Source organism: Leptodactylus fuscus, chromosome 6 (assembly GCF_031893055.1).
Source record: "Leptodactylus fuscus isolate aLepFus1 chromosome 6, aLepFus1.hap2, whole genome shotgun sequence".
Classification (NCBI taxonomy): domain Eukaryota; kingdom Metazoa; phylum Chordata; class Amphibia; order Anura; family Leptodactylidae; genus Leptodactylus; species Leptodactylus fuscus.
Window position 1 is genome coordinate 59,727,916 of NC_134270.1, and position 13,640 is coordinate 59,741,555.

General features: G+C 47.9%; 1 protein-coding gene across 1 annotated transcript in view; it reads right to left on the bottom strand.

The window, feature by feature from the left end:
• CCDC15 (coiled-coil domain containing 15) overlaps window positions 1–12,028 on the bottom strand; it is a 29,209-nt gene extending 17,181 nt beyond the window's left edge. The window contains exons 1-3 of the mRNA XM_075278057.1: window positions 11,852–12,028; window positions 3,026–3,175; window positions 1,369–1,584 (exon numbers count right to left, since the gene is read on the bottom strand). Of these exons, the coding sequence (XP_075134158.1) occupies window positions 1,369–1,584; window positions 3,026–3,175; window positions 11,852–12,028 (543 nt within the window). The remainder of the gene's footprint in view (window positions 1–1,368; window positions 1,585–3,025; window positions 3,176–11,851) is intronic.
• Between the last annotated feature and the right edge of the window lie 1,612 nt (window positions 12,029–13,640).

Sequence of the window (13,640 nt, forward strand, 5' to 3'; positions counted from 1 at the left end):
CTGCCATGTACGGAATCCTATTAGGTCCAGTCAGTGGCAAAGATTAGGTCCCAGGCTCGTTACTGGGCTATTAAAGGCTGCAGAGCCTGTACTTCAAGGAATATCCTGGGAGGAGAGGACGTGCTTGGGTCTGTCCTGACCCTGAGACTGCTGAGACATTATTGTGCCATTTTTGGTTGATTCGTATGGCTGGTAGTATGCCCCATGTACAGTTAGTATTTACTGTTAGTTAGTGCTCAGGCAAACAAGATTTTTGTCCATTTTTGTGCTTGACATGCTAAGGTGTTTTTTTTTTTTTTTTATAAACCTGTTTGGTACAGTTTTGTGTCTCTGACTGGTTAGGTCCGCACCACTGCTGCTACCGAACTACCTTCCCCACAATATTTACTAAATAATGCACAAAACATATATTACAATTTTGCCCTAACACATAGTTTTATTGTGTTAACACTAAAATAAATAAACCAGCACATAAACTGGTATTGCCACATCCAAATCAACTCGCCCTAAGAATCTAAAAAGGTGACAACCCACACAAAAGAACACCATAACAAAAAAAAAAAAAAAACTAATATTTTTGTTAACGTCCCAAAAATAGATTTATAAAAAAGTTAACAAAAAGCTCAAGGCAACCCAAAAAAAGTTAGAGATGAAAACGACAGCTCATCCAGCAGAAAGTATAATTCTCCTACACAGCTTGGTCAATTGAAAATTGTAAAAAGTTCTGACACTTAAAGGGATTCTATTAGAGATGAACGAGTACTATTTGAAATGGCAGTTTCGAATAGCACGCTCCCATAGGAATGAATGGGAGCGGCCGACGCGCAGAGGGTTAAGCGGCCGGACGCCAGCCCCCATGGCTGCATGCATTCATTCCTACAGGAGCAAGCTATTCGAAACTGCCGTTTTGAATAGTACTCGCTCATCTCTAGATTCTATCATTAAAAAAACGGTTTTAAACTAATAGCACACAGGAATAGCCTTTTTAAAGACTATTCATCTCCTACCCTTATTTTGAAGGTCTGCACCACCGCTTTAAAAAAAACAAACAAAAAAAACACTCACCTTGAAGGTCAAATTAGGCTGTGTCTTTAAGCAGTTTCCCAGCCAATGCAATGAAAAAAATAAATAAATTATAGATAAAAAAACGGCTTGGTATGTTAATAAGCCATATTCATGTGAGGGTTCACCATCACACCCTTCCTGGTTGAGGCTCAAGGCCACTAGTGGGTTACGGAAATCTGCAGGGGGGGGGGGGTGAACTTCACCTTGTATTCCTCCAGTAGTCCTACATGTTACGTCTGTAGTAACACTATCTGACCTCTTCACTCACCATGGACGTGCAAAGCATAGTCATAAAAGGCTTACCACTTTGGCATGTTGTGAGAATAATTTATTTCCATTTTCATCTCTTTTCTCCAAATCCTCCTCAGAGCTATCACTAATCTTCTGCGCTGATACCCAGTGCTTGCGAGGACTACAAATTGCAACTTGAGTATTGCGGTAACTGCAAGTGTTTCTTTTCGGCGTAAAGTGCATGGCGGCATCTGAAGACTGTTTGACTATGATACCCTCCCTTGTGAGCTAAAAGACAAAACATATTATACTAAGTTAATAAAACATCAAAAACTATGCATATTTCGTTCCGTTCAAAAATTGCTTTAATTTTCTGATCTGATAGAGTAACATGACGGGTGAACTTATTTATTAAGCAGGGCAAAACTAATACAGGTGTACCAATTGCTGTAAATATGTTCTACTGAGTCTCTAATTATGTAAAATCCCAACAGCATGTCATCTGGTCACTGTGCCTCAGCCCAGAAGGAGAGAACTGGAGGACGAGAGTAGTAATGGTGGTGGCTGTGCCACCTCCTAGGCAGAGTGCCCTCAATCAATTCCTCCAGCACACCTTCTAGGCCGAACACCAATGAGGGGGCCTGCTGTGCTACCTGATGATGGTGGTAGTTCCTTGGGACGCTTTCAGTTGGTGAAACAGATTAAACTTTACTTGGCAACTAAACTATAACCCGATGAGAGTAGCAGTGCCCACACTGTGCAGTATGCCCAAATTTGATCTTGATGGATGCCTAGATGTGAAACTTAGCCACAGCGAGCAGGTAGTACTGGAAGCTGTAATACATGATAGTCCTTTCTGGGCCCAATTGTCTTTTTTAGGTGGGTCCCGGATAATAGCTCCTGGCAGGCCAGACTCCCCCTTTCCTCCTGGCACTGTGTCAGAAAACGTGACAGCAATTATCCCCATCTCAGAGCTGTTTTGATGAAGTCTTGGCCTGAATCTTTTCCCTCAGGGGCTGTATGCAAGGCACTAGGTCTCACTGGAATAGAGCCAACTTACTCTGTCCACAAACTACACAACTACTAGACTGAGTCCCCATTGGATTCCTGAAGATTTTCATCTCTCATACCACACCCAGTGGCCTGTGATAGGCCAGGGCTGTATCAAATATGAAGGGGGGAAACTAGACAGTGGGAAAACCAATCAGGAAATACACAGGGGAACGCTGCAAGACAAGTACATGTAACATGAAACATATACACAAGATGTATAAGACAACATACTCAGAGGCAAATAAAGCAGGAGCCCTATGGGATGCTTTAATATTTTATCTTTAGCATAGCATTTGTTACTATTGATGTAATGTCACCGTGGGCCTTGTTAACCAACAAAATAAAATCCTATTGCACTCGCTACAGACAAAAAAACCCTAAAAAACCTGCAGAAAGTTCACAAGGTGGAAAAGGTTTCCGCCACCTTTTCCTCCATGTGAACATACCCTAAAAGTGCTGTGTAATATGTTGGCACAATATAAATAAAGTTATTGTTATGAATAATAAGTGTTTTCTTAATGGTTACTCATTACTTGGGTAACAATTATTCATTCAGCCGATTGCTCTTGCACTACCTGTATTCACATAAACGCACAAGAAATATTCAAACAATGAAAAGAAGTCTAGATAAAGATAACGCAAACTTCAGGATGCACAAGTAGCGCAGGATTATTACCGCATCGTAGGATTTCTGAAGCTGATGCCTCTTGCACTGTTCGGCATGCTGATTAACCCTTCGCTTCACCTCCCCTTGAAAGCGAATCAATCTCTGCGCCTTTTCCTTCTGATACTGAAATAGTTGTTCCTCAATTTGCTCAGCATGTACCTAAAGGGTGACAAACGTGACAATAGGTGGCCCGAAGAGACGCATAACGGTTCAGACTTCAAGTTGTTAGATTTTTTTTTTTTTTTTATAAAGCAGCACTAAAAAGATAGAACTAGGGTAGCATCACTATTTCTTCTTTATACCAGGTTCCAGACAATACCTAGAACAAAGGGATACATTATCTGTTCCATAACAGGATACCATAGTGGTTCAGCAATTCATCAGGGAGGCTTAAAAGAACAAATACTTACCTGCCCATTTGGTCAGGGATCCAGCAGAAAGTCTCCACTGGTCCCCGGTCTTCCTGACCTTTGACCCCGCATAGCATTTGCTGCTTAGAGCATCTCCACTCAACCACTGATTTGGTGAAACAATTGTGCACAGTCAGAATATGTCAGAATATCAAGGCAACTGGAGACCCAAATGGTGACTCCCCACTAGATCTTTGGCTGAGGGGACAGGCAAGTATTTAGCATTTGCTATTTTAAGGCTCGGTTCACTCCTGAGCCCGAGCTCTGCTTGAGGATTCTGTGCTCTATCCCACTGTAAAGGTCCATTCACACGGAAGAAAATGGCGCTTTATTTGCCGCTGAATGAAAAAGCCTCCCATTGATTTAACGGCTAGTTCACACGGGGCCAATGGAGCGGATTTTGACAGCGGATTTCACCTCTAAATCCGCCTCCATACAATGGAGCCCTATGTGAACGGCTAGCGTTCGATTTTCTGCTAGCAGTTTTTTGCTGCTAGCAGAAAAAAGAAGAGACAGCCTAAGGAAAGCAATAGAAGTGAACGGGAGGCGAAAACCGCATCATTTTTATTTTTTTTGCAAAAAAGGTGACCAAAACCACAATGCGTTATTTTTTACAGTCCATTCACTTTAGGGGTGGGGAAAACCGCTCCAGAAAACACTCCAAAAAACGCCTCAAGGTCAAGAAAATTAGGAAGCATTTTTTTTCGGGACCAAAATAAGCCAGGCGGTTTTAACGTGAGAACTAGCCCTAAATGGGTTCCGCTAGTTTTTTTCTTTTTTTTCCACTAGCCGGAAAATCCTGCTAGTGGGAAAAAAAAGCTAGCAGAACCCATTGCAATCAATGGGAGGCTTTTTTCAGTGCTGAAAATTCTGCGCCATTTTCCTTTGTGTGAATGGACCCTAAAGACACAGAAGTAAGAGTCCTGAAAGCATTTTTCAGGCGGAGACACGGCAGACCCCATTATGATTTACAGAAACTTTTGATCTTCACAGGTCAGCATAATAAATTAAATAGAATAAGATAAATCAGTAAAATATCTCCTGCCATCTAGTGGCTGCATTTAATAATACAGTCATAGACATTTGGACACCCCTTATTAAATAGCACTATTAAATAGGTCATACTTGTGAACTCTCCAAAAATGTATGGGAAGCTTTTGCAAATAGGGCTGACCTTTTGGCATCCCAAAAGAGTTGGCAAATCTTCCTTGCCAAGTGGAATACTCCTGGATGCACTGGGGTCTTGGTCATAATATATGTGACTTGGGCTCTCCATAGGATAGTCATGGCTTAAAAAAACAAAACCGCTCACTGTCACGTGTCATATTCCTTTCTGCTCCTGAACTGTGAGGCCATCCCCCTCTGAAAGTGCAGTCATATCTGGAACAAAACTAATGACATTGATATCTTTGCAACAGGAGCACATACCAGCAAAACTGACAGCACACTGAATTCAGCACACTGTCAGCTTTCCAGCTGCATATAAAACCGCCAATGTTAATGGATGTGAATGGGGTTTTTTTTTTAACCGCCTTCCCAACATCTGCCATAATAGTACAGCAGATGCTGGTTGTTTAACTATGGCAGCTGCCTAGGAGCCGGGCGGCCACCATAGCCACCTGGTGTCTGCTGTATCATACAGCAGACACCATGCGCTGATGCCCACACCGAACGTGGGCACTAACCCTTCTGGCGCTTTGGTAAAGCTGACCAAGGTGCCATTTTGCTGGCATGGGCGCCACCATTTTGCCAGTGATCGACAGCGCCTGGAGCAAGCTCCGGGGCAGACATCATGTTGGCACGACAGCCGGGAGCCTTGTAAAGGTTCCCCGGCCAGTCTGCAGTGACTTTCTTTTGTAGGCTGATTATTTCTTTTGCAAAATAAGCCTTGTATCTAGCCCTCTGTGGCGTGATACCATGTGCTGAGCTGTGTATCTAATCCTCTGGCATGTGTGATACTGTGCGCTGAGACTTGTACCTAATCCTCTGGTATGTGTGATACTGCGCACTGAGATTTGTACCTAATCCTCTGGTGTGTGATACTGTGTGCTGAGCTGTGTATCTAATCCCCTGATCTGGGATGGTGTATGCTGAGCTGTGTATCTAATCCTCTGCTGTGTGTGAAACTGTGTGAATTTGAAGCTTCCCAACATGTTTAGCCTGTTAAGCACTCATTCAATTAGTTTTTCAGTCCATTGTCCTGATCTTGTGACAGAATGGAACAATGGACTAAACAATAACCAATGAGAATGTTCCTCACACTTACGTATCCTTCGTGAATTTTGCAAACACTAGTCAGAGACAGTGGGCATATGGGAACTGTACTGTTCGTGAAGGCCCACCCATTGGATCATATACTCATTTTGGTACAACCCTGTGGAGTACGGGAGCCTTCACACAGAGTAAACGCTCCACTCATTCTGAACATACACTCGTTCAGAGTGAGCGGCATTAAAACAGAGCCCATTGATTTCTATGGGTGCCAGCCTACGCGCGTATCATATTGAAAGCAATAGGTAAAAAAAAAAGCCTCCCATTGATTTCAATGGATGTTTTGTGTAAGCCGGCGCCCCTAGAAATCAATGGTATCGGTTTTAACACTGCTCACTCTGAACGAGTTTACGTTCAGAATGAGCGGAGCGTTTATTCCGTGTGAAGGCTCCCTTACAATTAAGAAAGTGGCAGATAACAACTAATGAAATAGAGGAATACTAGCAGAATATTTAATATGTTCATATACAAGACTGGAGGCTCTTGCTAACAGTTCGGTCATTAATTTATTTTTTAATGCATTAGTAGGAAAGCTCATATACACTCAATTATTAGTGCCCTTCCAATTACAATAGTCCTGAGCTGACATAACGAGTGAAGAAATGCTTCTATATACTGGGTAGTATAGTTACCATGGTGACCATACAACACAGATTGTATTGTACACAAGTACTATTAGGGTGCATTCACACTACATTTACGGCAGCTTATTCTGAACGTAAAACACGTCCAGAATAGGCAGCGTATAAAGCAGCTCCATTCATCTCTATGGGAGCCGGCATACGAGCGCTCCCCATAGAAATGAATGGGCTGCTTCTTTCACTGCGAGCAGTCCCATTGAAGTGAATGGGAAGTGCCGGCGTGTACGGCAAGCTCTGCTCATGCCGAGCCGTACACGCAGCGCTTCCCATTCACTTCAAAGGGACTGCTCGTACTGAAAGAAGCAGCCCATTCATTTCTATGGGGAGCGCTCGTATGCCGGCTCCCATAGAAATGAATGGAGCTGCTTTATACGCCGCTTATTCTGAACGTGTTTTACGTTCAGAATAAGCTTCAGGAAACGTAGTGTGAATGCACCCTTAGAATAATACCTGTGCATGCAGTTCAAAATGGGTGATATAATACACGGTCTACCAATAAGTATTTGGACACCCATACAAATGTAGATATCTGCTGTGTCACGCCTTCCGCTGTTAAATATCGTGTAGGAAACAGCATTGGCATTAGTCATGAAGTCATTGCAAGATGCCATGAAATGCAGAGTTGTTTGATACCACAGAAATGGTTGATCCTTAAGGGACATAGCAAGCGAACTGAATTACCCAAAATCGACAGTGGCCTATGTGATTACGAAGTGGAAGGTGAAAGGGGATTGTCGGAATGTGCCCGAGTCGGCAAACCCCTGAAACTGGGAGATACTAGAGACTGACGGGTGCTGGCCAGATAAATTCGGAAGAACCGCACCCAACTGATGGCTCACATACACCAGGAGTTTCAACAGGCATCCGGGAGCATATTGTCGATAAATATCATCCGTAAGGAAACATCTGCTGGAATCTACCAACTATTGAATATAAATAAATGTTGTTTTTCTATTCTAACATAGGGGTCCAAATACTTATTGGTAGACAGTGTAGGTTAGGAAGTTGTGGCTGCTTGGGTGACACACTAATTGGAAAGACACATTTAGACACAACCACCGAACAAAAGCCACCAAGTAGTGTGCCACACAGGGTTATGGTAGGACATGGGACCCATGCACCCACTCATGAACAGACAGGACTGCTATCACAGGAGGAATCAGCCACCAAGTAGTGTGCCACACAGGGTTATCCTCTCCATCACTGGTAGGACATGGGACCCAGGCACCCACTCATGAAATGACAGGACTGCTGTCAGAGGAGGAATCAGCCACCAAGTATGATGGTTAGTACCAGGAGTTTTACATTTCAGGTCCCAGCACCATTTAAAAGGTCCGAACCACTACAGAGAGCCTGTGCTGTAACCTCATTCCCATAACCACTGACACTAAATAATAAAGGTCCCAGAAGGACTTGCTATACTGCAGAACTCCCTCCCTCCCTATACTTCAGCACTCACTCCCTATACTGCAGCACTCCCTCCCTATACTGCAACACTCACTCCCTCCCTATACTGCAACACTCACTCACTCCCTATACTGCAGCACTCCCTATACTGCAGCACTCCCTCCCTCCCTATACTGCAGCACTCCCTCCCTCCCTATACTGCAACATTCACTCCCTCCCTATACTGCAGCATTCACTCCCTCCCTATACTGCAGCACACAATCACTCCCTCCCTCCCTATACTGCAGCACTCACTCACTCCCTCCCTCCCTATACTGCAGCACTCACTCACTCCCTCCCTCCCTATACTGCAGCACTCACTCCCTCCCTCCCTCCCTATACTGCAGCACTCCCTCCCTCCCTCCCTATACTGCAGCACTCCCTCCCTCCCTATACTGCAGCACTCCCTCCCTCCCTCCCTATACTGCAGCACTCCCTCCCTCCCTCCCTATACTGCAGCACTCCCTCCCTCCCTCCCTATACTGCAGCACTCACTCCCTCCCTCCCTATACTGCAGCACTCACTCCCTCCCTCCCTATACTGCAGCACTCACTCCCTCCCTCCCTATACTGCAGCACTCACTCCCTCCCTCCCTATACTGCAGCACTCACTCCCTCCCTCCCTATACTGCAGCACTCACTCACTCCCTCCCTATACTGCAGCACTCCCTCACTCCCTATACTGCAGCACGCTCTCACTCCCTATACTGCAGCACGCACTCACTATACTGCAGCACGCACTCACTATACTGCAGCACGCACTCACTCATTATACTGCAGCACGCACTCACTATACTGCAGCACGCACTCACTCATTATACTGCAGCACGCACTCACTATACTGCAGCACGCACTCACTCATTATACTGCAGCACGCACTCACTCATTATACTGCAGCACGCACTCACTCATTATACTGCAGCACGCACTCACTCATTATACTGCAGCACGCACTCACTATACTGCAGCACTCACTCCCTCCCTCCCTATACTGCAGCACTCCCCCCCTCCCTCCCTATACTGCAGCACTCACTCACTCCCTCCCTATACTGCAGCACGCTCTCCCTATACTGCAGCACGCTCTCCCTATACTGCAGCACGCACTCCCTATACTGCAGCACGCACTCCCTATACTGCAGCACGCACTCCCTATACTGCAGCACGCACTCCCTATACTGCAGCACGCACTCCCTATACTGCAGCACGCACTCCCTATACTGCAGCACGCACTCCCTATACTGCAGCACGCTCTCACTCATTATACTGCAGCACGCACTCACTCATTATACTGCAGCACGCACTCACTCATTATACTGCAGCACGCACTCACTCATTATACTGCAGCACGCACTCACTCATTACACTGCAGCACGCTCTCACTCCCTATACTGCAGCACGCTCTCACTCCCTATACTGCAGCACGCTCTCACTCCCTATACTGCAGCACGCTCTCACTCATTATACTGCAGCACGCACTCCCTATACTGCAGCACGCACTCCCTATACTGCAGCACGCACTCACTCATTATACTGCAGCACGCACTCACTATACTGCAGCACGCTCTCACTATACTGCAGCACGCTCTCACTCATTATACTGCAGCACGCTCTCACTCCCTATACTGCAGCACGCTCTCACTCCCTATACTGCAGCACGCTCTCACTCCCTATACTGCAGCACGCTCTCACTCCCTATACTGCAGCACGCTCTCACTCCCTATACTGCAGCACGCTCTCACTCCCTATACTGCAGCACGCACTCACTATACTGCAGCACGCACTCACTATACTGCAGCACGCTCTCACTCACTATACTGCAGCACGCTCTCACTCCCTATACTGCAGCACGCTCTCACTCCCTATACTGCAGCACGCTCTCACTCCCTATACTGCAGCACGCTCTCACTCATTATACTGCAGCACGCACTCCCTATACTGCAGCACGCACTCACTCATTATACTGCAGCACGCACTCACTATACTGCAGCACGCTCTCACTCATTATACTGCAGCACGCTCTCACTCATTATACTGCAGCACGCTCTCACTCCCTATACTGCAGCACGCTCTCACTCCCTATACTGCAGCACGCTCTCACTCCCTATACTGCAGCACGCTCTCACTCCCTATACTGCAGCACGCTCTCACTCCCTATACTGCAGCACGCTCTCACTCCCTATACTGCAGCACGCTCTCACTCCCTATACTGCAGCACGCTCTCACTCCCTATACTGCAGCACGCTCTCACTCATTATACTGCAGCACGCTCTCACTCCCTATACTGCAGCACGCTCTCACTCCCTATACTGCAGCACGCTCTCACTCCCTATACTGCAGCACGCTCTCACTCCCTATACTGCAGCACGCTCTCACTCACTATACTGCAGCACGCTCTCACTCCCTATACTGCAGCACGCTCTCACTCCCTATACTGCAGCACGCTCTCACTCCCTATACTGCAGCACGCTCTCACTCCCTATACTGCAGCACGCTCTCACTCCCTATACTGCAGCACGCTCTCACTCCCTATACTGCAGCACGCTCTCACTCCCTATACTGCAGCACGCTCTCACTCCCTATACTGCAGCACGCTCTCACTCCCTATACTGCAGCACGCTCTCACTCCCTATACTGCAGCACGCTCTCACTCCCTATACTGCAGCACGCTCTCACTCCCTATACTGCAGCACGCTCTCACTCCCTATACTGCAGCACGCTCTCACTCCCTATACTGCAGCACGCTCTCACTCCCTATACTGCAGCACGCTCTCACTCCCTATACTGCAGCACGCTCTCACTCCCTATACTGCAGCACGCTCTCACTCCCTATACTGCAGCACGCTCTCACTCCCTATACTGCAGCACGCTCTCACTCCCTATACTGCAGCACGCTCTCACTCCCTATACTGCAGCACGCTCTCACTCCCTATACTGCAGCACGCTCTCACTCCCTATACTGCAGCACGCTCTCACTCCCTATACTGCAGCACGCTCTCACTCCCTATACTGCAGCACGCTCTCACTCCCTATACTGCAGCACGCTCTCACTCCCTATACTGCAGCACGCTCTCACTCCCTATACTGCAGCACGCTCTCACTCCCTATACTGCAGCACGCTCTCACTCCCTATACTGCAGCACGCTCTCACTCCCTATACTGCAGCACGCTCTCACTCCCTATACTGCAGCACGCTCTCACTCCCTATACTGCAGCACGCTCTCACTCCCTATACTGCAGCACGCTCTCACTCCCTATACTGCAGCACGCTCTCACTCCCTATACTGCAGCACGCTCTCACTCCCTATACTGCAGCACGCTCTCACTCCCTATACTGCAGCACGCTCTCACTCCCTATACTGCAGCACGCTCTCACTCCCTATACTGCAGCACGCTCTCACTCCCTATACTGCAGCACGCACTCACTCATTATACTGCAGCACGCACTCACTCATTATACTGCAGCACGCTCTCACTCCCTATACTGCAGCACGCTCTCACTCACTATACTGCAGCACGCACTCACTATACTGCAGCACGCTCTCACTCACTATACTGCAGCACGCTCTCACTCACTATACTGCAGCACGCTCTCACTCACTATACTGCAGCACGCTCTCACTCACTATACTGCAGCACGCTCTCACTCACTATACTGCAGCACGCTCTCACTCACTATACTGCAGCACGCACTCCCTATACTGCAGCACGCTCTCACTCCCTATACTGCAGCACGCTCTCACTCCCTATACTGCAGCACGCTCTCACTCCCTATACTGCAGCACGCTCTCACTCCCTATACTGCAGCACGCTCTCACTCCCTATACTGCAGCACGCTCTCACTCCCTATACTGCAGCACTCACTCCCTATACTGCAGCACTCACTCCCTATACTGCAGCACGCACTCCCTATACTGCAGCACGCACTCCCTATACTGCAGCACGCTCTCACTCCCTATACTGCAGCACTCACTCCCTATACTGCAGCACTCACTCCCTATACTGCATCACGCACTCACTATACTACAGCACGCACTCCCTATACTGCAGCACTCGGGTACTATCACTTACCCATGAAGGGCCTTCAGCTCCCCGTTCCCCCGACTCTATCCAGGCCCCAACAGCTGCGACCCTTCCGGGGTTCCTCTCCGCAAGCACCGCCTGGTTCACCACCAGTCTGCTGGATTTGAGCTTGACGGGCTGAGGGTCTTCCTTCCTCCTCACAGGACGCTGACCGGGCAGCGCCATCTTCCCTCTGTTACAGAAAAGCTTTTCAAACTGCCGCGTCTAGAATCGCCATGACAACACCATCTGGCTTCCGTTTGCAGAGGAAACGGTGATTGGCTATTAGTAAAAACCAAATCAGATTATCCCTCTCGTAGTTTATGTGGAGTGGGAATTGTTCCGCGCATGCTGATTGGTCAGCATAGCCCCATAGAGTAACTAGTCTCTGTAATATCGTTCGTCTTCTTTATCATTCGTAGCTAAGCCTATGATAAGTGATACATGTGATACCGATTTATGCAAGTAGATCGTGTGTGATACTTCCTGCTCGGCTACCTAATCCTATTCTGTACATACGGGTCTGCAAGACTGGTGTATTTAAACCTACAGACTTGTGTGGTGCTGGCTGCACAGCAGCTGTATATCAGGCATACTTCCCAACTTTTGAAGAACCGAAAGGCTGGGTTCACACGATGTATTTTGGCACGTAGACGCCGCGGGAGCTTTTGCGGGCCGTATACACTCCCATTGTTTTCAATGGGAGCCGGGACCGTATACGCGGCGCTATTTTGCGGCCGCCGCAGAATAGCGCCACGTATATGGCACCGGCTCCCATTGAAAACAATGGGAGCGTATACAGCCCGCAAAAGCTCCCACGGCGTCTACGTGCCACATTACGTTTGTGTTGACTCCGCCCATTCTCATTAATTTTTCATGTGCCCGCACACAGTATAATCCTCCTACAGTCACCCGTAAATTATATGTCCCCCCTCTATCTCTCCCCCAGTTTCATGTTCCCCCTCCATCTCTGCCCCAGTTTCATGTCCCCTCCATCTCTGCCCCCGGATTCATGTCCCCCCTCCATCTCTGTCCCCAGATTCATGTCCCCCATCTCTGCCCCCAGATTCATGTCCCCTCCATCTCTGCCCCAGATTCATATCCCCTCCATTTCTGCCCCCAGATTCATGTCCCCTCCATCTCTGCCCCCAGATTCATGTCCCCTCCATCTCTGCCCCCAGATTCATATCCCCTCCATTTCTGCCCCCAGATTCATGTCCCCACATCTCTGCCCCCAGATTCATGTCCTCTCCATCTCTGCCCCCAGATTCATGTCTACACATCTCTGCCCCCAGATTCATGTCTCCACATCTCTTCCCCCAGATTCATGTCCCCCCATCTTTGCCCCCAGATTCATGTCCCTCCATCTCTGCCCCCAAATTCATGTCCCCTCCATCTCTGCCCCCAGATTCATGTCCCCCTCCATCTCTGCCCCCAGATTCATGTCTTCACATCTCTGCCCCCAGATTCATGTCCACACATCTCTGCTCCCAGTGTCATGCCCTCCTCTCCTTCATCTGCCCCCAGTTTCACGTTCCACCTCAGTGTACACATTACACTTACCTTCTCCTCGTTCCCCCGCCGCTCTCTTCGCGCCTCTCTCTCTCACTCGCACACAATTGTAGACGCGATGTGACGTCATCACATCGCGTCTACACAGCCAGTAGGCGGTGTGCAGCGGCGAAGCAAGGAGCTGAACTGTGACAGCTCCTTGCTTTAGCCGCGTATGTGTTCAACTCAGATCTGCGTCCTCTGGATGCAGATCTGAGTTGAAATCGGGACATACCTCCCTCCAACT